The 24,055-nt window shown below is 45.4% G+C and overlaps 1 protein-coding gene and 1 pseudogene across 2 annotated transcripts in view; one reads left to right on the top strand and one right to left on the bottom strand.

Annotated features, from left to right (window-relative positions):
- CTSE (cathepsin E) overlaps positions 1-8,126 on the top strand; it is a gene marked incomplete at both ends in the record, with an annotated part of 50,523 nt that extends 42,397 nt beyond the window's left edge. Inside the window, 9 exon segments of the mRNA XM_082654051.1 lie at positions 2,118-2,219; positions 2,221-2,312; positions 4,633-4,675; positions 4,679-4,708; positions 4,712-4,755; positions 5,967-6,006; positions 6,012-6,122; positions 6,126-6,245; positions 7,965-8,126. Of these exon segments, the coding sequence (XP_082510177.1) occupies positions 2,118-2,219; positions 2,221-2,312; positions 4,633-4,675; positions 4,679-4,708; positions 4,712-4,755; positions 5,967-6,006; positions 6,012-6,122; positions 6,126-6,245; positions 7,965-8,126 (744 nt within the window).
- A 10,547-nt stretch (positions 8,127-18,673) lies between these two features.
- On the bottom strand, positions 18,674-18,830 carry LOC309838190 (large ribosomal subunit protein eL39-like; annotated as a pseudogene). Its single transcript has one exon. The product of its transcript is annotated as a large ribosomal subunit protein eL39-like (transcript).
- Between the last annotated feature and the right edge of the window lie 5,225 nt (positions 18,831-24,055).

The following is a 24,055-nucleotide window of genomic DNA, read 5'->3' on the forward strand; positions in this document are numbered from 1 at the left end:
AACAAGAGAACCACAAAGCAGAGCAAATCAACCCAAAGAAAGTAGAAGGAAGGAAATAATAACTAGAAGAGTGGAACATTCATACAATAGAAAAGTCACACAATAGAGAAAATCAACAAAGCCAGGAATGAACTCTTTACAAAGATTAATCAAACTGGTAAACCTCTAGCAAAACTGTTCAAGAAAAAGCAAGAAAATACACTTAACAATATTAGAAATAAAAAGTAATATGTTACTAAAGACGCTACAGACATTAAAATGATAATAAGAGGATATCAAGAATCATTTTATTTTGATAAATTTGACAATTTTTTAAAATTGGCAAATGCCTTGAGAAACAGCATGTCAAAACTGACACAAGAAAAAAATTAGAAAATATAACCCTCCAATATCTATTTAAACATTGAATGAATACCCCAATATCTATTTAACACTGAATGAATACTCCAATATCTATTTAACATTGAATGGATACTCCAGTATCTATTTAAACGTCGATTCTATTATTAAAAACATTTCCACAAAGAAAACTCCAGGTCCAGGTAGCCTCATTGGTAAATTCCCTCAAACATTTAAAAAAGAAATAGCACCAATCTTAGACAGACTCTTTCAGATAATTGATAAAGAAGGGACACTTCATAACTCATTTTATGAGTCCAACATAAATTTAATAACAAACTTGAAAAGGATATTACAAGAAATGAAAATTATAGACCAGTCTCTTTCTCATGAATGTAGACACAAAAGTTGTAAACAAAATATTAGCGAACAGAAACTATTTGTGTTTCAAAAATCACTGAACTGTACACTTAAAAGGGTGAATTATTGTGTATAAATCATATCTCAATAAATCTGACTTCTAATAAAGAAAAAATGGATCTTAACTCACACATTATCAAACTTCCAATAGATTGTAGATATATATAAATGTGAAAAGCAAAACAATAAAGCTCTTAGAAAAAACATAGGAAGATGTCTTCATGACCTTAAGGTAGGCAAAAATTTTTGTAACAAGTTCTTTAAAACTACTAATTATCAATCTAAGATCAATTTGACTACACTGAAATTCATATCTTCTGTTCATCAGAAAGCACCATTAAGAGAGTAAAAACATCTGTCACAATCTGGGAGAAGATATTTGTAGTACATATATCCAACAAAGGACTTTATTCCAGAATAAATAAAGAACTCGTACTAATCAACAAGAAAATTGTAGATAACCCACTTCACAAAAGAGGATATCCAAATGTCCAATTTTATTAGTCATCTGGAAATACGAATTACAACCTCAATGTAGCCCACTGCATATTCACTAGAAGACTAAAGTGGAAAAGGTAGGCAACAGCTGGTATTGGTGAGGATACAGAACAACTGGACCTTTCAAAACATTGATATTGGAAATGTTAATTGATACAATCACTTTGGAAAACTGTCAGTATTTACTCAAGCAAAACACTTGCAAACCCTATTATCTAGCAGTTTTACTCCTAGGCATACATCCAACAGTAATAAGTACACATGTTCACCAAAAGACAAGTACAAGCAGCTCTATTAGCAATAGTCAAATACAGGAGACACCCCAAATATCCATCAGTGGTAGAATGGATAAATAATGATGATATATTCATACCACGGAATACTAAAGACAATGAAAATTCTACAACAGCATGCAATAACATCACGTTGAGTGACAAAAGCCAGATAAAAAAGAATTCATACCATATGATTCCATTCATATAAAATTCAAAAATAGGCAAAGATAGTATAAGCTGTTAGAAGCCAAGAGATGGGTTATCTTGCTGTTTTGTCTTTTTTTTGAGATTGGTTACTCTTAAGGAAAGTCTCAATGACGGGCAGGGTAGTTGAAGGGGTTTCTGGCAATGGGGTTGTAACGTCTGTGAAAACACTGTACACTTGTGATTTCTGTATTATACTTCAATAAAAAATGTTTACATAGAAAAAATTAAGTGGATGGGAGCATGGCAAAAATTGTTGTATCCATTTAACCAAGGAAAATTGAGTAGGGGAAGAATTAGCTTTAGGACAGAAGAAGATTTCAAGAATCTGAGCCCGTTTGCCAAGGATCTGTGTGATTTTCCTTCAGGCTCCACCATTAGGTAGAAGGACTGACTGAGGTCGGTCAGCAATTTGAAGAGAGTGTCACAGAGACTGACCAGTTCTTTATGAATGCAGAGTCTTATGGCATTCTGGGCCTGGGATAACCCTGCTTGTGCTGAAAGGGTGACCCCAGTGTTCGACACAATGGCCCAGAAGCTGGCGGATCTACCCGTGTTTTCTGTGTACACGAGTAGGTAAGGCCCATCAGCCCCACCAGATTAAGGTTATAACTATAGGGAAACAACACGTCTAGACTTAGCAGTCACAACACCTGGGTTGGAGCTCTTGCTTGGTCTTGCAGCAGCTGTGTGATTTGGGGCAAAACACTTACCCTCTCTGAATATTGAGAAAATGGGGTTTGCCTCAAAGTCGTTGAAAAAAGGACTTTGTAAACTATACCACACTGGAGTAATCAAAGAATCTCTGGGACTGGACATTCATTTATGCAGTGAATAAATATTTATCAAGCCCCTATTATGTGCTCACCATGCTGCTAGGCACTGGGAACACAATGGAACGAGAAAGACAGTCCCTGCCCTCAAAAAGCTTAATTCTAGTGAGAGGAGGTGGGGGGAAAAATTCAAATGTTAGCTGACAATAAAATAATTACACATTAATGGCTGGAATAACAAAATGTAGTATATGCCTACAACAGAAAATTATTCAGCCTGAAAGAGGAAGAAAATTCTAACAGTAGTGGAATTCATAGAGACAGAAAGTAGAATGGTGGCTGCCAGGGGCTGGGGAAGGAACAAGCAGGAAGTTATTGAACTGGTATAGAGTTTCAATTTTATAGGATGAAAAGGTTCTGGGGATTGGTTGCACAACCCTGTGAATATACTTAACACTACTGAACTGTACACTTAAAAATGGCTAAGAGGGTCGATTTTATGTGTTCTTCGCCAATTTATACAATTTTTTAAATTGCATGTTGTGGTTGGAAAAGGTCATGAGACTCACCAGCCCTCGGACACGTTTACCTGGGGTTCTGGGAGGGTCAGGGAGGAGATTTCTTACCTCTCTGACTCCTTCCCAAGGAAACTTGGCCTGAGCTTACCCTGTTTCAGCAGAAGCGCATTTCTCTCGCTCTCCTCTCTCACATGGAGAGCTTTGAATCTCCTCCATCACATGGCTTCCTCTCCAGCCTGATTGCAGTGGAGACCAGGCCTGGACGGAACTGTGAGTAAGAGGGCAGGTGTCTGGACACCTCGCTTCTGCCCTTCAGAGCTTCCTGCTCCCTTTCAGCCTGGAAAGATGTGAATTGTGGTGGAAAACAGCAAATACTTTGCAGTCAGACTGACCTGGATTTAAATCCCCCGCTCTTGGGACTTCCCTGGGGGCTCAGTGGTTAAGAATCTGCCTGCCAATGCAGGGGACATGGGTTCGAGCCCTGGTCCAGGAAGATCTCACATGCTGCAGAGCAACTAAGCCCGTGCACCACAACTACTGAGCCTGCCCTCTACAGCATGGAAGACACAACTACTGAGCCCACGTGCAGCAACTACTGAAGCCCGCATGCCTAGAGCCCATGTTCCACAACAAAGAGAAGCTACTGCAATGAGAAGCCCGCGCACCAGAACAAAGAGTAGCCCCTGCTCGCCACAACTAAAGAAAGCCTGCATGCAGCAATGAAGACCCAACACAGTCAAAAATAAATTAATTAATTAAAAAAAAAAGAAATCCCCCCCTCTTGCATTACTTCATCTCCATGAGCCTCATTTTTCTCAAATGGACACTAGGCTGACATGAGAATAAGATGAGGCAGGAAAAATTCCTAGCACAGCGCCTTGCATAAAGGCCATCAACAAACATCAGCTCCTCCCCCCTCGTGCCTTGAAAACTGTTTTCCTTGGATTCCCACAGATATCCACTTCCCTTCCCCTTTACTGCCCTGCATACAGGGCCCCAAGTTTTGTCTTTCTCTGATCCTTTTCCTCCTGAAAACAAATCAGTTTTAGGTCCTATTTCTGCAGGATCCTGCTAGGTGGCAGAACATATTCTGAGAAATCAACACAATATTAATAAATATTCAAGCTCCAGTAAGTCACTTTGTGTTCAATTAGCGTCTTTGCCTAACACAAAAGAGTGAATACTGTGGAAATTCCAGGCACCACCATAATAGTGGAGAAGATACTTGGGGCAAAGGAGTCTTTGGGGGTGCCTCAAGTTGCGTGGTGAATGCACACCCGATGATGGTCCTGGCCTTGGTGCTGCATGAGTTCTGCTTGATCAGATCTGTGGTCTCCATTTCTCACCTCCTTACCCCTTCTATCCAAGAAGCAGGAGGATATTCACAAATCATTGAGCACAGTTGTTTCTATTGTTTGCCCAAGAGGCTCCGACTAATCAGCTTGCAGCAGTCAGAAGCCCTGGTCTCAAAACGCAGGCTGATATTTCTGCCTATCTAGGTACTTGGTGTGAGTGACCAGACCAAGAAGCAGGGGCCTGGCTGAGGCTCGTCCTTGAGGTTTTCCAGTGGCCCTTCCTTGACAATCTGCCTTTCTTTCCATGTAGTGACACAGGAGGTGGTGCAGGTAGCAAGCTGATTTTCAGAGGCTAGGACCACTCCCACCTCTCTGGGAACATAGATTGAGTCCCAGTCACCAAACAAGTCTACTGGCAGATTGCAGTGGACACGTAAGTATCCTCCACAGAGTAGTTACAGAATGAGGGAAGAACTCATAACAGGCTCAGCTGAAATTGGATTAACTAAATTGACCTGAATGAAACTGCTGGTCACTGAGAGAGGATGCTGGGAGCTGGCTGCATGAGGCTAGAATATGGAGGTGCTGAGCAGAGGGGCAGGACGGGGCAGCAGACACATGGTACCAACTCTCAGCTTCCTTTCTTGTACATGTGGTGTATCTTCAATTCAACAGAGAGTAAATACTAACACTCGGCCAACTACTCATTCGACATTAATTAACATGTAAGGCAAGGGTTGAATGACACAGGGGTGCAAAAGCGAATTGGACTCAGATTTTGCCTTCACAAATCACTGCAGAAGATGACACCTATACACAAACTTCTACCATGTAGAGTAGAAGGTGGTCAGTACTCCATGAGATGGACCACCAAAGTGGCCCAGACCAGAAAGGGCAAGACCACTTCTATCTGAAGAACTCCTCAAGGGTTTCATGGAGGGGGTGGCATTGATTGAGTCTACACACACACACACACACACACACACACACACACACACACACACACACACACACACACACACAGAGGCGCGGAGCAATCAGGGAAAGTGGAACTAGATTCCTGCCACATACCTAGCACTGTACTAGACAGTGCAGGAATTCAAAGAAATGTAATTCAAGTTTCAATTCAGCTGAAGATAAGTTCCTGCAAGGGGACAGGCATGTGCTAGGCACAGAGATACAAAAGCCAAAAAGGCTCCAACGTTTACTGTCTACTGAGGGTTTTTCAAACTGTAAGGATTTACCCATTTATGGGTCACGACATCATTTTAGGGGATCGTGACCTACATTTTTTAATGAAATGGGATAAAATAGAAAATATCAGAGTGCACTTCATATATTAAGGTTAAGTACAGTGTCATGAAATTTTTATTTCCTGCGTGTGTGTGTGCATGTATGTGTGTGTACTGGGTCAAGAAGTAAATATATTTCCTGCTATGCATCTCAGTCAAAAAAAAAATATATATATATATAGAGAGAGAAACACTCATGTGGTAAGAGAGACCAAAATGCAAATTACTAACGTGCTTCAGCAGGTTAGAGAACCCAGCAGAGAGTGAGAGCTGCTGGGGTGCCAGGGAAGCTTAGGGGGAGAAAGGGGAAGGAACAGGTAGGAGTAGCTGACGATGCTTCCTTTGTCCTCAGAATCCAGGTGGGAGGCACCATGATGTTCTTCTCCGAAGGCTGCAGGCCATTGTGGACCCAGGGACCTCCCTCATCACAGGCCCCTCAGGCGGTAGCAAGCAACTGCACAGACCACTGGGGCAGAGCCCATGGACGGGGAATTGGGAGGCCTCTGAATAGATCCTCTGTGTTCTATTTTTGTACACTCTGGAGTGTGTCAACATCAGTGTCTTGCCGGATGTCACCTTCACCATCAATGGGGTCCCCCACACCCACCAACCAACTGCCTACACCCTGCTGGTGAGAACTGTTTCCTTATTCTGCAAGTCACAGGGCCATCCTCACACGGCTGCCACTTCCCCTTTCCAAACAGTCGCCTGTACTCAGGGTGCCTTTACCCCTTGCCCCCCTCCCATCTTATCTAGCTCTGAAAGCATTCCCCTTGGGAGGGGTGGTACTGCCGATGGCGGAAACGCCACTGGGCTGGTTCTAACTTCCTGTTCTGCCATGAAGCAGCAGCAAACCTTGGACAAGCCATTTAATGAGGTTTCTGACATTGTCAGGTAGGACTTTTCAACTGACAAAACTTAATCTCTTCAACCACCAAGTCAGACTGGGATATTATTAGCCCATTTGATAGATGAGGATACTCAGAGAGTTAAATAGTTCAAGATATGAGCTGCTAGAGGTAGGGGGATACAGAATAAGGTTATATCTCTTCTAACATTCAAGTTAACATTCTCCTCACACAAGAAAATGTCTTGTTGCAGGCGATTGGTAAGTTTGGAGAGTGAGGTAGAAAGGGAACTTCCAGGTGTTTTGGAAATCTATGATCCCAAATTTTCAATATCGCATTTCTTTGGTGACACACTTCAACACACCAACTTTGCCCAAGAGTCACCTGCAGCATCAGGGTGACTGCACCAGGACGGAAGCACTAAGGTGTAGACAGAGGGCTTTCCCTACCCCCATAACTTGATCTCCATTCACTCCTTCCCAAAGCCACCAAATATAAACAGACAGTGTAAGTGAAAACTAATGTTTTGCTTTAAAACACAAGCTTCATGTCAAGTCTCCTAAGCTCCTCCAACAAAGGAATTGTAGAGCTGCCACTGTGAACATGATGCTGAGGACAAGTTACACATTTCAACTGTGCCAAGTTCATTAGTCTATACACCTTTCCCCACTCCAACACCCCACACTCTCTCCCCTTCACCCTATGTGAGTCCCTGCTCACACGCACACCCTTCCCTGTACCCATTATGGTGCTATTGTCCTTTTACGCTAGCAGTTTTTGATCAGAGCCACCTTAATCCATCAAGGATGCTGTCATAACTTTGCATTTTTGTCCCCTTCCTCTCAAGAAGACTCTTGAAGCTCTCAGTGAATTTTCCCAAACCCTCATCGGCAACCTCAAATTTCAAATGGTTGTTGGAAAGACAACTTCTGCCTGTTAGACCCCAAGTCTTTACCAAACCAAATAAGGTTGGGACAGTTATACTCCTCTCACGGATCAATGGATACCTACTTGCCTTATAACTTGAAGGAGCCACTCGAATGATTCTTCCCAGAACTCAAGAGAATAGCAGTGGCTAGCCACTTACAGAGCAATTACTCTCCCTTAAAAAATTAAGTTGAGCTTTGCTAGAAACTAAAGAAACCAGAATTTAAGCTAAGATCTTCTAATGCCAAACCTTTTGCTGTTCCAGCCATGCAACAAGGTTTCAGTTTTCCCAATCGTTAAGATGGTGGTAAGGAGTGGAGGTGTATAACAGATGAACAATTATCAAAATTGCAGAACTTAGAAGCCAAGACCCACGTATATGAAATTGTGCAAACACTTTTTTGAGTAAACATGTATAGGTATACGAAACGGAAGAAAGAACCAACCAGCCAAAATTGTGAAGCGGCCGTCCAAGGCCATTTGGTATAGCTACCACTACTACACAGTACAGCCTCTAGACAGCACTACTTCCTTCTTTCCCTATACGTCATTTATATTCTTCTTTCCAATTCCAGAAATTCATGGATGGAATGAAGTTCTTAATTAGTGGCTTTCAAGGTTCTGACATCCAACCTCCAGCTTGGTCCTTCTGGACCCTAAGCAATGTATCATTAAACAGTTTTACTGCCTTTGACCATGGGAATAACCATGTGGGGCTGGCCCCAGCAGTCCCCTAAGCAGGGGCCTTGTGTCTGTGCCAGCCCCCCGGAAATTTACCTGGGCCTATTAGGTTGGAACATTCTCCACAGCTGTCAAAGTTCTTTTCAATAGAATGCAGTTTTTCCAGAGCTGCAACCCAAATTAGAATGAAACAGAGCATGAGAACACACACATACACACTCACACACATACTTCATATACCCACATACACACCAACTCCACCAACATCATAATGGAAGAATTAGGTTGTATGCCCATACTTTTTATCGCTTTTTGCTAATGTTTTATTATGGAAACTTCCGAACATGTGCACAAGCAGAAATTATAGTACAATAAATCCCTGTGCAGCCCCACTCAGTTTCCACAACCCATCAACACATGGCAGGGCCTGTTTTATCTGTTTCACCAGCTACTCCTCTCTTCAGCCCCACATACCTGGATTATTTTGAAGTAAAATTCTTAGCATCACATCATAAATCACCACATCAAATATTTATCCATAAACCCTTCTAATACACGTACCCCTGCTTTTCAAAAGTTCACTTTATACCACTTTGCTTTTATGAAAGACCTACATTAGTACCTGTTTTCCCTAAACTAAAGGAATCCAAAGAGGATTTTTTGCACTTATGAAAAAAAGGCAGAAATAGAAAAAAGCAGTCAGTGTTTGTTTTGCAGCAAGCTTTGATAGAGGCAGGGCATACCCAAGCAGTGAGAGTGGTACCACCAAGCTCCTTCATGGGAACTACACTCAGCATCTGGGCATCAAGCCTCCATAGCTTTGAACTGTATCTGTGAGCATCTGAGCTTTATCTTGATTTAATTTGTGTGTCCGTTAGCAAGGTGTGTCCATTAGCATAGTTTCATAGGAAACTTCTACTTTCAGATAGCAAGGGAAACCAGTATTCTTTTTTTTTTTTTTTGGTTAATTTTATTCAAGCATAGTTGATTTACAATGTTGTGTTAATTTCTGCTGTACAACAAAGTGATTCAGTTATACATATATATATATTCCTTTTCATATTCTTTTCCATTATGATTTATCACAGAATATTGAATACAGGTCCCTGTGTGGGAAACCAGTATTCTTAAAGGTGCTGTCAGTGTTCAGATGTTTCCTATTGCCTCATAAATGTTTGGTCATTTTTATGGTTGACTTGTTTGTGTCAGGATTCAAGGTTCACAAAGTACATTTGTTTGAAATGTCTCTTTTCATCCATAGTTGCACGTTCTGAATTTCACTGGTTGAAATCCAGAGCTGTCATGTAACATGTTTGTCTGAGTTCATTGTTTCTATAAAACGATAGTTAGATCTAGAGGCCTTATTTTGTGGAAGGAACACTTCATAAATGGTGCTGGGTACCTCTACTGTATCCCATCGGGGACAGATAATGCCGGTCGCCTCTCAATTTGTAACGTTAGGACTGATGGGTGGGTTCCCGAGTTGCCAGCCTCATCCACCCACGATAACGTTCCCTTCAGCGTTTGACCTAAAGGTTTCAGCAGCCATTGATGATCCTCGCTTAGATCCACACTATCACTAGGGGCTGAAAACAGGGATTTTTCTAATTCTATTTTTCCTCCTGTATTTGTTAGCTGGCACTCTTTTATAAAAAACAACCCTTTCATTAACTATTGTCCACTATGAGGTACAGCTCATACAAGAAAGGCAAGATTACCTGCTTCTTTCCCTTTATTTACCAGTTTTCAGAATAATGAGTATGTTTCAACTTTCCTGCCATTTTTTAATGCTCAGATCACCCCACGTTTAGCCAGTGGGCGCCCCTTCAGTTTAGCTCCTGTGAACTTTTGACTTGACCTCAATACAAAGAGATGTTGTAGGCCCGTTTTCCCACAGTTCTGGTTCTTTGCAGTGTGTTCATGTGTTTGTTGTAAATGAAAATATTTCACAGTACATGGGAGGGGTGTGGTTGGAGAGAAAGAGAGAGGGAGAGAGAGGCTCTGAACAGATGCTTTTCACCTTTGGGAACCAGGGCCCATCCTAAGTGAGCTGATATGGGGAATCTGGGTCTAAGGACCATCCTTTGCCACTAGGAACAACTTGTCTTTCTTTTCCTTCCTTTCAATTTTGCTTTTTTCAAAATGGAAATATCTTCAGCGTTTTTCTTATTCTAAAATATGTGAAAGTCCCCCATGAGCCTCCTCCTCAGAGATAAGCATTACTATCAATCTGAAGTTATCTTATGCAGACTTTTTTCCTTGCATATGTTATCAGAGATGGCTATTGGTAAGGAAACCTTTTTCTTTTCTCATTTAACAGTAGATTTCCCATCAGTACATTCTTCTAACTCATTCAGCACAGTGTCAATCTATTTATCAAACCCTCTCTTAATAAATATTTGTTCTGTGCCAGGTGCTAAGAGAGACACCCCAAGACCTGCAAGACAACTGGGGCAGGCCCTGGCTGTCACTTCTGGCAGCAGAGGTCGTGGAAAACACACCAGGCTTAACCCTAACCCTAAGCCTGTATCCACATCTGTGCTCCACCCCTCACCAATCTGGCATCCTTGGCTAATTACTTTGTGTCTCCGGGATATTCTCCCTGCAGAGCTCTTGGGAAGAGTTGAGCTTATCTGGATGGAAGCGCTTGGGTCATAATGTTAGCACCCCTTCCCTCTAAGCATCAGGATCCAAGAAGTTCACCGCTACACACATGCACACACTTTTTTTGCTTTGTTTTTACTCTCTTTTTGCCTATATATATATATATATATATATATACACACATTTTTTAAACTGAATTATTGCTTTCAGAGCAATATTTAAGCAATTAAGTCAAAAGCAGCATAGTGGGGCTTCCCTGGTGGCGCAGTGGTTGAGAGTCCGCCTGCCGATGCAGGGGACGCGGGTTCGTGCCCCGGTCCGGAAGGATCCCACATGCCACGGAGCGGCTGGGCCCGTGAGCCATGGCCGCTGAGCCTGCGCATCCGGAGCCTGTGCTCTGCAACGGGAGAGGCCACAACAGTGAGAGGCCTGCGCACCGCAAAAAAAAAAAAAGCAACATAGTGGAGTGGTCAATAACACAAGCTCTGTGAGGGCGGGGCGCCAACCTTTAGAGGGCATCCCTGCAGACTTTCTCTTCAAGGGTGACATGGGCAGCAACCCTGATGTGCTGGCCTAGAGTCTGGGGGTCCAGGAGCCTGAGTGGTGGAGGCTGCAGTATGAAAGTGATGCTTCAATCACATCTGTAGGAAGTGAAATCAGGCTCAGTCCCAAGGCTGCCTGAACCCAGTTCTGCTCTGAGCACTCTGGTCCCTCAAGGCAGAAGTGATGCTTTCAGTCAGTGTGGACTAAACTCCTGCTGCCTGTGTAAACCTACTTAACCCTAATAGCTGCTTTGGGTTTTCCACAACTGACCTTGACTCTTTGTGACCTTCACATCAGTGGTTATTACCTCTGAAATCCAGGACCGTGTCCCATGTCCCACGTCTGATACTAGCTCACCACCTCTCAGGGGTGGGCCAAGAAGTTTGGCCAAAGCTTCACTGTGCCCTGGGAGTTGTTAAAGGATGCTGTATTCATTTCCTAGGGCTGCCATAACCAAGTACCACAAATTGAGTGGCTTAAGACAACAGAAATCTATTGTCTCACAGTTCTGGAGGCTAGAAGACCCAGATCAATGTGTCAGCAAGGCCATGCTCCCTCTGAAATCGTAGGGGAGAAACCTTCCTCACCTGTTCCAGACTTCTGGCTGGAATCCTCGGCACTCCTTGGCTTGCAGCTGCATCACTCCAGTCTCAGGCTCTGTCATCCCATGGTGCGTCCCTGTGTGTCTCTGTCTCTGTGACTCTTCCCTCTCATAAGGACACCAGTCACATCAGATTAAAGCCCATACTACCGCACTATGAACTCATCTCAATTTTAATTGCACCTCCAGCGACCCTATTTCCAAATAAGATCATTCTGAGGTACAGGGGTTCAGACTTCAACCTATCTTTTAGGGAAACTCAATTTAACCCGTAACAGATGCTCTGCTAACTGACTGCTCTTATATTTGACTTTTGGCTTCTTAAAATCCTTTTAGGAGTTTTCGGTGTTTTGTTGTTCTTTTCTTGTCTTTTCTCTTCTTTTCTTTCCTCTTCTTTCCCTCACAACAAATCTGTAAATTAGGCAGAGGAGGTTTTCTTACCCTGTTTTGTGGATGGGGAAATTGGGTTATAAAACAATGAAACCATTTGTCAAAAGTAGAGATGGGGCTTCCCTGGTGGCGCAGTGGTTGACAGTCCGCCTGCTGATGCGGGGCACATGGGTTTGTGCCCCGGTCCGGGAAGATCCCACATGCCGCAGAGCAGCTGGGCCCGTGAGCCATGCCCGCTGAGCCTGCGCGTCCGGAGCCTGTGCTCCGCAACGGGAGAGGCCGCAACAGTGAGAGGCCCACGTAGCGCAAAAAAAAAAAAAAAAAAAAAAGTAGAGATGAAGGTAGAATTCATGTCTCCCAGCTCCTAATCCACTGCTTCTGATTCATCCTCCTCCCCCACCCAGGTAGTTGCCAGTTCAGGATATCTCAAAGGCAAGGATGAAAGGTAGATTCTAAACAGTCCCCCTAATCATGTTTACTTGTTAAAATAAAAATGTATAAGCTGCTGAAAAGTTAATGGTTGCTGACCCCCAAAAGGATTCAAACAGTGTCCTCATGTCTGCTCCTACATGGAGATAAGACCTTGCCAAAGGGTTCCGGGGAGGCTGCTGTTTTTGTGTGTCGGGCATCACTTCCTTTGAGGAATGGTTCCCCTCCTGTTCTAAGTCCTATGACCTCTCCTGGTGGTTCCTGGGTTCCCGTCATCACCAGTGACATTACAGGGGAGGACACAGGCCTCAAGTCACACCTGTCAGACTCTCTCTCCTGGGAATGGGAATCTTGAGTGGGACCCCACAGGACAGAGGGGCGCCTGGAGCTGAGCCGTGCATGGCGGGCACACAGAGTGCCAAGGTCGCAGGGCTACCCTCCTTCTGTCCTTCCTACTGTGTCTGTTCTCAGCTAAAGAACTCTGGCACGTGCATCTCACTGTAAGAGGGGGGCTGGGATGACTGTCCTGTGTGAGAGTCGGTGGCCTCCGGACTGTGAAGTCTGCTCTTTTCTCTAAGGAAAGTCCCAAAGCATATCTCAGTGACTTTGGCTGGGGAACCCTTAAAAGAAGAACTTGTGCTTAAGAGGATGGTAAGGGGAGAGAAGCTATGTGAGAACTTACCCAACACCCCACACACTTGGGGTGTGTAAAACACATCAGGGTTTAGAGCTATAGGTCCAGGCCTCAGGACCATAGTGTGCCCCCTCTCCTCAGCTTCAACATCTGCCCTCATCTTTTCAACACTTGCCAGGTTATGACATGACACTAGCTTCTATAACAATGAAACCCCCAAATCACAGTGCCTTAGCACAATCAAAGTGTATTCCTCATTCATGGAGAGGCCAGTTGAAGAGTCGATGATTCAAAACCCTGGGATCCGTCTGCCTTGTGGTTCCCACATCCCCTAGGACCTCAGAGTCATTCTACTGTCCTGTGGACAGGGATAGAGTATGGCAGCTCCTATAAGAAGTCTTCCCAGGCCAGGTTTGAAAGAGGCCCAGTACCAGCGGGACACTTCTCTATACGCATTTGACTTGAGCTCTATGGGACCAGGGGCTCTGTCTTGTTCACCATTCTGTCCATTGCTAAAATGTGGTCCATGACCATGCCTGTCTATAGCAGGTGGGAAATGGCAGTGAGCTGTGGCCTGGCGGTATAAGGGGGCTTGAATGAACACTGGTCGTCTCTGCCTCACCAGGCCTCTGGCTGGGATCCTTTCCTTTCTCCTGATTCTTAAATGTGAGTATGTCTCGAGTTCTGCCTCAGCCCTCTTCTCCCTCTCTCATTCTCCCCTCTCCATTTCCTTACCCTCTCTCACATCGGGGATGATGTGCCTCTGCTGAGTGCAACCAATGGAGACAACCCCTGTGTCAACATCTCTAAGCAGACGACCTGTAAATTTATGACCTTTTCAAATTAGCTCCTGTATCTCTGTTTCTCATCCTACACTATCTAGCCTGACCTCTTGTCCTACAATTCATTCATTTACCCAACAAATATTTATGGAGTCCTATCTTGGGCCTGTTTCCTTAAGGGGAAATTTTTTTTAAATGCCTGAGTCAGAAGCTTATATTTAACATTTTATTGGGAAGTTCAATTCAAAGGAAGTAAGAAAGGGGGAAAGGGAAGTGAAGAAGAAAGAGAAGGGGAATAGATACAAGGAGGTGAGTTTCCAAGCTGACTACAGATTTGCAGCAAACACAGCCACCTCCAGCAAACTCTCTGCATGGCAGCAAGGCGGTAGACTGAGGGCAGCTCAGAATGCACCATTGGCAGGGCGGTGGTGAGGGCCAGAGGTGAGTTTGAACCATGTCTTATTTCCACTGATAAAATACAAGTATCCATTTTGTGTCCCCCAAAGGGTCTGACACACTCAGATTATTGAATGAATGTGTGCAAGAGGGAAGAAAGGAAGGAACTTCAATGCACAGTGTCAGGGCCTCCCCTGCAGAGTAGAAGCTGGACGCCATTTTCCAGTGGAGCGTGTGTCAGAGGAAGAGAAGGGAAGTTGCTGACTTTTGATCCATGCAGACAGAGGAAGTGGGGACTAGAGCCTGAAGGTGGTTAGTGACTTGGCTTCCAAAGGTGTTAAGGGTAGTTTGCAAACATCCCCTAAAAGTATAAATTTCAGTCCCATATTCAGAGGCTGTAATGACTAGCTGAGGAGAGTTCACTTCCCCTACCCAAAAGCACCCATAGCAGGTGTTGGGCCCGTGGTAACTTTTACATGTTCTCTGAAAGAGGCTCAGATGTGCCTCTATACCTCTACAGATACCCGTCTCTCTCCCTCCCTCCCTCTCTCTCTCTCTCTCTCTCTCTCTCTCTCTCACACACACACACACACACACACACACACACACACACACACACACGTTCATTTAAAACCTGATCTCAGAAAAGCAGAAGAATGGGGGGCAGGGGATTCCAAAGGGCACCAAATTAAGGGCAAACTGGCTGTCATAAACCAGTGGTTGTCCTGAGGGCGAATGGAGGCATCCTTTCCAAAGTAAACCAAGTGGAATATGCCCTAGAATTTTTCCAAATTTAATGTATCCTGTCCAATACTACACTTCATGGAAATCACTGCACCCTCCCTCCAGGCATGTTTGCTAGTGAAACAAAGAAATGAGCTTCAACTGAAGCTTTTGTTCCACCAAAAACTCCTCTCCGGGGCCTGTATCTAGCACTGCATGTGGCCTAGTGTGGGTTCAGGGATATTAAGTCCACCCTTGAGGAATGTATAGTCTACCTGACCAGACAGACCTAGACAGTAGCAAAGAAGCAGCGTCAGAGACTCAGATTGGAGAAAAGGAAGAACTTTTTGACGGTGAGGATTATTAAACTAAAGGATGGAACTCCAAGGAGGAAAAAACCCCATCTCAGGAGGACTGTGGGAACGGAGGGGCGCATCAAATGTATTATAAGCCTTAAAGGGATCCATCTGGGCGTGTCTAAACTCACTTTATTCCCGTTTAATCTGCCAACCATAGTTACCCAAGGCATAGTTCCAGGCAGCTCAAATCTGCCTCACACTAACGTTTTAACTTCCTGTAGTCTCCTAAGAACTTCGGGTTGGGTCACACATTCTCATCTGAGAGGCACAGGGAGATGTCAGGACTTGCCTCCCATCTCACAAGTCTGGTTCTGTGTGTGTGTGTGTGTGTGTTGATGTGGTGTGTTTGTGTGTGTGTGTGTAGATGTGGTGTGTGTGTGCGGTATTAAAGTGAGGGCAAGGTGTGAGGACTAGAGCCTCTCCCAACCAGGCTGATGGCCGGAGGGAATCTACTGCACATGTGAGTCTGATAATTCAACCAACAAAAGGGCCCCTTTCCTGGGCGGCTTCCAGCAACAGAGGCAGAAGTTCCTAAAAGCAGCCGGACGCTTTTTATGGTGCCCACAAACTGGTACGTTACCTTGCAGACCCTCTGACCCACAAGGGCCCACCCTCATGCCTCCTATGCCTCACTCCCCCCAGGACCAGAGTCCCTGTAAACTAAATTCTCAAGGGGCCCCAAATCCAGTCAGCTCGGAAGCCTGGCTTTCCCACCCTCCCACTCCCTCCACCCACACGGCTGAGGTCACCCCAGCCCAGCCTCTTTTGCAGCTTTCCCAAGTTTGTGCACGAGACGGAGAGGAGGAAAACTCAGAAGGAAGTGGCTTAGCCTCAACAAACTCTTTTTTCCTCCCAAAGCCTTTTTCCTCTGACCCGGCCGAGACTGCTGCTCTAAGAGGAGACCCCGACCCAGAGGGAATCCCCGCCTGCCGTCAGAGGCTGAAAGGGCCCTGGAAGTTTTCTCGGTTCCCGTCTATTCCAGCAGCCCCAGAGGTATTTGGGTTTTGGGGTGTAGGGAGGAGTGGAGGCAAGGGAGGCTTAGAATCTGTCAGCTGCAGGGTTTAGATCCAGCCCAAAGAACACCCACGCCTGAGTAACTCCCAGGGGGTGGCAGCGAGCCAAGGCAGAAAGGACTCCCTGCCCAGCCAGGGGAGTTGGGGCCCGGCTCGGGGCTCTGCACGGCCGGCTGTCAGCAGCAAAGCGATGCAGCTGCCGGCACAGTCAGAGAAGGGCCAACCAGAGACCGGAGCCCTTCAGCAGGGCTGTGTCCTGCTAGCACCCAGAGTCTCCTCGCCACTTTGACAGGGCACCTACTGGGATGGAATCGTGTCAACCCAAGGGTCTCATCGGGGAAGGGGGAACCCCTGGAGTAGGAAAGTGTCCCTCTTGTTCTAAACTGTAAATACGCCTCTCAGCACAGCTCTGTGATGCTTGGGGAGCCAATGAGCAGCGTTGGACAGGCCCGGATGTTAGTCTCAGCTTGCCACAAACTAGCTGTTCCTGACTCTGAAATCCACTGGGCTATGATGGCATGTTTTTAACTGCAAAGTGTCCTATAGTTGCTAGCATTGTATATGAATAAAAATAATTTCTTTGGACTTACAGATCAATCCCCCACCACAGGTCACATGGAGATAGTAACTTACCTATATCCTCAGACCTACATAGTGCGTGGTAGGCATGCAGTCCATGTGCTGGATGGATGGATAGACTGATGGACGATGGACAGATGAATGGATGGATGGATGGACAGAAAGATGGATGGATAGATGACTATTTATTGAAGACTCAGTATTCCCGGCATGGGTCAGACTCTTTGGGGGGATACTGAGAGGTGTGAGGCATTGTCCTGCCCACTGGGCACTGACAGCCTACTTGGGGAAATAGAACTAATACCCCCAGAGAACTTAAAGAACAGGAGTGCTGAGCCTCCTGAAACCAGGGCTGTGGGTACACTTCCCAGAGAGAGCAGGTCTAAACCTGCTAGGATTTGGGTGGGTGAGGCAGACTTGTAAGCCTTCCTGTGAGGCAATAAAGGCATATGCTCCCCGATAGCCTCTTTTCAAAGGCAAACTTACTTCAAGACTGTAAATCCCATTTATGTTTTAGGGTGGATACATTTGTTATTTTCCAAAGCGTGGGAGCAGAGAGGGGAGGCAGTGACGTGGGGTAAGATGGTCTGAGGAGGGGAGGCTTTGCCTGCTTCAGAAATCTCAGCTGCCCCCCTGCTCACTGCCTCTCATCCCTCCCCCCGTCAGCAGAAATGACACCTCACCCAACACCTCTTTTAGGCGGAAGGTTGTGTCTGCGTCCCGGTTGGGGCCAGGAGGGTAGAGAGAAACAAAGTGGGAAGGTAAAAACACAGCAGGTCCAAGAGTTCTTAGAAGACTGACTTTAAAAAGAATGTGTTGCATGGGGTGGGGGCACTGGGGAGGCATCAACTGCATCTTTCTCACTCCCTGGGCACTGAGCTACACTGAGCTGTGGCAGATGGGCAAGGCTAGGGCTTAGAAGTCCTGCCAGGCAAGATGGGGAGAAGAGTTAGCCACGTGCAGTGGAGAACAGTCCCCGGCAGACTCTGCTCTGTTCAGACCTGAGCCGGCTGAAGGGGGGCCCTGCATTGCAAACCTGCTTTTCACTGTTATTTAACAGTGGAGGGTGATGACTCAGTCTGGCCTCTAGGAGGATGCACTGGTTTAAAGTATCTGAGTCAGCTGAGTGGGAGGAAGGAGGCTTAAAAGGACAGACATTGCCAAAGCCCAGCCAAGGGCAGAGCCCAAATGTTACAAGAAGGACCTTCAGGCACAGTCTGAAATCTGCACGTGGTTCCCTGGTGAGCCCATCCAGTGTCTACCCTCAAGCCACCCTCCATTGCCAGTGATGTAGTCCTGGTCACCCTCTTGCTGCTAGTTATCCTGGGACCAACGACCAGGCTGTTTTATTTTATTTTATTTTTCAAACAAAAGGGCTCACATATTTACTACTGAACCAACCTGCTAGTGCAGAAGCATAGAAACAAAGAGGAAAATCATTTTTCCCAGTAGAACATGTCCTGCTGTCCAGACAGTGGACAGCTAGATATGGTAAGATGCCAGTGACCTTGATACAGCATCGATATGTGGGCCGTCTCGTGTGTGATTCCTTACAGACCCAGCTTGGCTCTTCTCCAATATCTCCTCTTAGAGTTGTACCTGATTTTATGACCAGTTTTCATGCAAATCCACTGGGAGAGTGGGACAATTCTGTTTTTGTTTCCTGGCCAGGAATTGCTTGATCCTGAATGTCTTGTGAGAAGGCATGGCAAGGAACAGAGTCAACCACACACACCAAGCTGGTGGAGAAGGGAAGAGAGAGACAGGCTATTGCAAATAGCAGCCCCAGCCAATCCCTGCCCTTCTGGCGGGGTGTAGGGGAATCTGCATGGCAGCAGACTTTGAGGGCTCAGCCAGAGGAAGAACTAGGGCAGTGGTGGGTGTAGGGGGCTCAGAGTAAAGACTGAGGTGAGTTATAAGAATCTGGAGAAGAAAAGACTCAAGTAAAACTCCAAGACTTTAAATCTCAGGAGGGCTGGCAGGTAGCAGAGGAACTGAGCATTCTTTCTGTGGCTTCCAGGAGAAATCCACCCCTAGTGGAGGCAAGTTCTGTGGGGCAAGTCTGGCCATCTTTCCACGAATATGGTGCAGGTGGCTCAAGCACTGGGTGGGAGGTCGGACTAGATGAACTTTGGGGTCCTTCTGTAGTGAACTGGAGAATGATCCACACTGGTAGCTTGAAATCAGCCACGGTGGGAGTATTTACACCACAGAAAGCGGCAGGCACTACAAATCAGGTATCTGCCCCCCACCGTGTTTAACCGTTTAACCAGGTCTTTCCAATTTGCTCTAAGAGCATGACACATGCCACACTGCAGAATCAGCCACAGCCATGAGTGATGTCTATTTTACCCACAAGGGAACAGACTCACCAAGGTTAAGAAACTCTCCCAAGGTCACAAATATATGGAGGTGGGATGAAAACTCTGACGCCAAAACTCATGATCACTCTGGAGTCCCAGGAGGCCTCTCTCTCCTGCCCCAGACACAAAAGTGACTTGTCCTGTCAGGAAGTCACACTCAGATGTCTTTGGGCTGCCATCCTTCCACCTGCTCTTTATAAAGAAATGTTGTCTTTATTTGATGTATATATATATTTTTAGACGTGGTGAGGAATTCCAGGAATTTAAGCCAGGAAACTGGACTTCATGCCGCATACACTGAAAAGTCCTCACCAGGCTTTTTTTATTTTTTAAATTTTTAAAATATTTATTTATTTATTTATGGCTACATTGGGTCTTCATTGCTGCGTGCGGGCTTTCTCTAGTTGTGGCGAGCGGGGTTTACTCTTCATTGCGGTGCACAGGCTTCTCATTGCAGTGACCTCTCTTGTTGCGGAGCACGGGTTCTAGGCGCGTGGGCTTCAGTAGTTGTGGCTCATGGGCTTAGTTGCTCCGTGGCATGTGGGATCTTCCCGGACCAGGAATCAAACCTGTGTCCCCTGCATTGGCAGGCGGATTCTTAACCACTGCACCACCAAGGAAGCCCTATTTGATATTTTTAATTACAATAACAACTTAGACTTGTGTAACAAATTTTAACAGAAGGCATATATAAAATAAAACAGTAGCTCCTTGCCTCTAATCTACCTTTCCCCGCATCCTATTAATCATTTAGTATGTATCTATCCATAGCTTTCTATGTATTGCAGGACAAGCATACATATAATATTAAACATATAGTCACACACACAGGGTTGTTGTTTTTATACAATTGTGATCATACTATACAAAATGTTCAGTGATTTTTTTCACTTAAATTGTCATATTTTTCCACTTCATTACTTCACTCATTTAAAAACTGCCTAGTATTTCAGAGTATGTATGGATCATAATTTAGGCCAAGGGTCTTTTATTGATGGACATTTAGGTTACAATGTTCTTCAGCAATTATCTTTGTAAAAATGTATGTTTGAGCATATGTGTATTTCTGTTGGATAGACTCCTAGAATTAGAATCTAGGGTATATGCATATTAAATTTTGATACTGTCAAACTGCCGTCCAAAAAAGACAGTGCCAATTCAGAGTCTATCAGCAGTAAACAAGAGTTTTCCCCCACCCACTTGTCAACACTAAATATTATCATCAATCTTCTGAATTTTTGCCACTCTGGTGGGTAAAAGAGTGGTATTTTTTAACTTTGCATGTCCTTAAAAATTAGTAAGTTTAAGTGTCTCCCAAGGGTTACTACTTATCATTTATAAGATCTCTACTGGTTACTTATTCGTATTCTTTGCCCGCTTTTATGTTCTGTGTTGTCTTTGATTGTCTGTAGAGTGCTTTACACATAGTGGATATCGATCCTCTGTTATACGCATGCACTTTCCACCTGCCCCGCCCTCAACCTCAGCTTTCCCTTCATACGCACACCAGCTCTGCTGCACCATGTCAAACCCGAACCATCCAGCCCCCCAGACTCTCCGACAGGGGCACCAAGTGGCAGGGTGTGTGATCCTCATTCTAGTTTCACAGAAGGCGGTAAGTAGGACCTAGCAGCTAAGAGTGTGATCTCTGGAGTCAGGCCTGTATTCAAGTCCCAGTTCTGCCACTTACAGACCGTGCTTTTAGAGATGAGCTAAACACCTCTCTAAACACTTCAGTGGTAAAACAGAGATAAGAGTAGTATCAATCCCGCAAGATATTTCTGTGTGCTAACGTTTCTTGAGCCCTTAATTAGTGCCATAAATGCATTATAATAATGTACTATGTGTGTTAAATGTAGTATAATAATGTATTCATTTATTAACCTCCCGATGATATGTTTATTTGCATATTCGCAAAGTGCTCCACAACACCACCAGGCGAGTAAACCTTAGCTTATAGTGTGAGCGTTGACAACTCCGCATGGCAACGTGTGAATCTGCTCCCCTCTGCCTCAGGATGCTCTTTTGACCCCTGTGGTCAGTCCACACACGACGGCTCCTGTTCAGCAGCCCATTCCCTTGGCTTCCACTGTGGCTCTTGTCCCTTTGGCTGCCTTTCTCTCGATCCCCTACAGCTCTACCAGGGTTTTGTTGGGGTTCACCAAACCTGAGCCCAGTGCCCTAGATCCTGTGCACGCAGATTCTACAGTTCAAACTCAGGACGTCAGGGGGCAACATGGCACAGAGCAGCCTTCTCTGGCCTTTGACTCACACGTTAACTCATCCATATACTACCTGTGGGGCCTTAGATGAGTTATGAGTGACTTGGCTTCTCTGAGCCCCCGTTGTACTCATCTCATAGCTCATGATTTCCTAAGCCCTATAGAGCAGCCCCTGCAGGTGCTCAGCCAATGCTGGTTCCCTTCCCACTTCCCCCGCCTCCCTTTTGTTCTGACTCCCTTTCCAGGGCACTCTATTGGCCTTTGAGGCTAAGTTAGCGGGTTGTACCAAAGCCTTTAGGAAAGAGCTCACCCTTGCTCCCCTTCCCGACTGGTAACTGACGCTTAGAGACACATACCTTTCAGAAGCTTCTGAGTCACTTCTCCTTTGGCTGGTTTCCTTCTGGGCGGTGACACCCATTACAAAATACCAGCCCCTGTTAATACTTTGAATTCTCTTCCTCTGTCTGTCTGAAGCGTGGGAAATGTTTGACGAATGAATAAATGAATGACAGAATCCTTGGTCTGTATTCATGACCCATCTTAATCTTGCTTCCTTTCTAGGCTTTTCTCTCTCCACACTCTTCACCTCACCCTTCCCTGAAGCAAACCATCCACCTTCTCCACTCCCCTGTTCCCAGAGCTTTGATATTTCATTTCCTCCTTGGAAATATCACCCCCAACTACCTGTGTCATTTCCTCAGGGCCCAGTTGGATTGGCAGCTTCTCCCCCAGCCCTGAATTCTCACAGCAGTTTCTTGGGGCCTCTGCCGGGGCACTTGACATTTTCTCTCTGCTGTAATCACTCCCCCCTTTCCTTTCTCCCCTGATGACTCCCTGGAGTGGGCTCCTATTTGTTTTGTCTTTTGCCCTGGGCAAGGCTCTCGTGGCCCAGCGAGTTACACCCCAGTAGATAAAGCATTTTTCAACCAGAAGGGGCCTTGGGTCTTTGGGGCCCAGATGGCTCATCCTCTAGTTGGAAAGCCAAGACTCAAAGAGGGGAAGTAACTGGCCCAAGATCACACAGTGGCAAAGTGAGAATTAGAACCAAAACCTCAGGACGTCCAATTGAGAGCTTTTTCCCAGTACCAGGCAAGTTCAAGCTGACCAACTTTTGCTACCTCGACCAGGCAGAGTCAGATCAAGGTTAACTCAATGCACCTACCGCATCCAAGGTCAGAAGACCCAGGAGTTGGGAATAGTATATATGTGTGTGCGCGTAAGGGTCGAACCAAGGAGCCAGTTAAGCATAATTCCCTGAGACAGTTTTGCTTTATCTTGTTAATAATCACAATATATATACATATATAATTTATATGTATAAAACAGACATACAAGTATTTTTCTCTTATAGGAACAATACATGTTTGACATGTGTGTTGTTAAAAAAATTGGAACGTACTAAAAAGTATAGAGAACAAAGTTAAAATCATAGTTTCCTACCACCCAGAATTAACCACTTACGTTTTTTATATATTTCTTTCTAGATCTTTTTCCATGCAAGTAGGAATTCATTTCAATACGGGGGGGCGGTATGGTATGTACAGTTTAGTGTCTTCTGTTTTTCATTTAGATCCTGTGGTGTAAGCGTTTTCCCACGTTATTATAATATGCTCACAAACTCCATTTTAACGACTGCTTAATAGTTCATCGTGTGCCATGATTTTTTTTTTCTTTATTGTTGGATGTTTATAAATGACGCTGGGAAAGAACATTCTTGAACAAGAGGCTTTGCCTGCGTTTCAGATTATGTTTTTAGGACAAATTCCTAGAAGTGGAGGGCAGGGACATGTTTAAGGCTCTCAATACTCTGTGCCGAGCAGCTTTCCAGAAACATGTACCAGTTACACCCCCACCAGCTGCATTAGAGAAGAGCCTTTTGATTCTGCCAATGCAGCAACACCTCGGGCTGAAGGAAGGCCACTCTTCCATCCAAAGCCTCTCAGCAGTCCTAACAATGGACCCCTTGTCCCACCCCCATCTCCTCTTCCCTCCATCCCTGGCTCCAGGCTTGGAACACAGGCTGTCTGCGAGGCCTCTGTTCAGTCCAGTCCAGCCTTGGTGCTCCACGGGGTTGGTAGAGCTGAAAGGTGAGAGGTGTGCCTGTCCTACAGGGCGGGGCCACCATCCTTCCAGCCTCAGAGAGACCCCCGGGGGGGGTGCGGAGGTGGGTGTGTAAGGGTTGCTGAGTCATCCGCCTCTTTTGGAGAACAAACCCATCCGATCCCAGGACAGAGTTCTGCACATGACAAGGGGAAAGTAGAGACCAGCCCCAGTGACAATGGCCACAGGGTTACTCTGGCCAGCATGTAGATGACTTCTGTTTCCCTACAGGCTCTGAAGCCCCTCC

Source organism: Grampus griseus (genome assembly GCF_964374135.1).
Source record: "Grampus griseus genome assembly, chromosome: 1".
NCBI classification, from domain to species: Eukaryota; Metazoa; Chordata; class Mammalia; order Artiodactyla; family Delphinidae; genus Grampus; species Grampus griseus.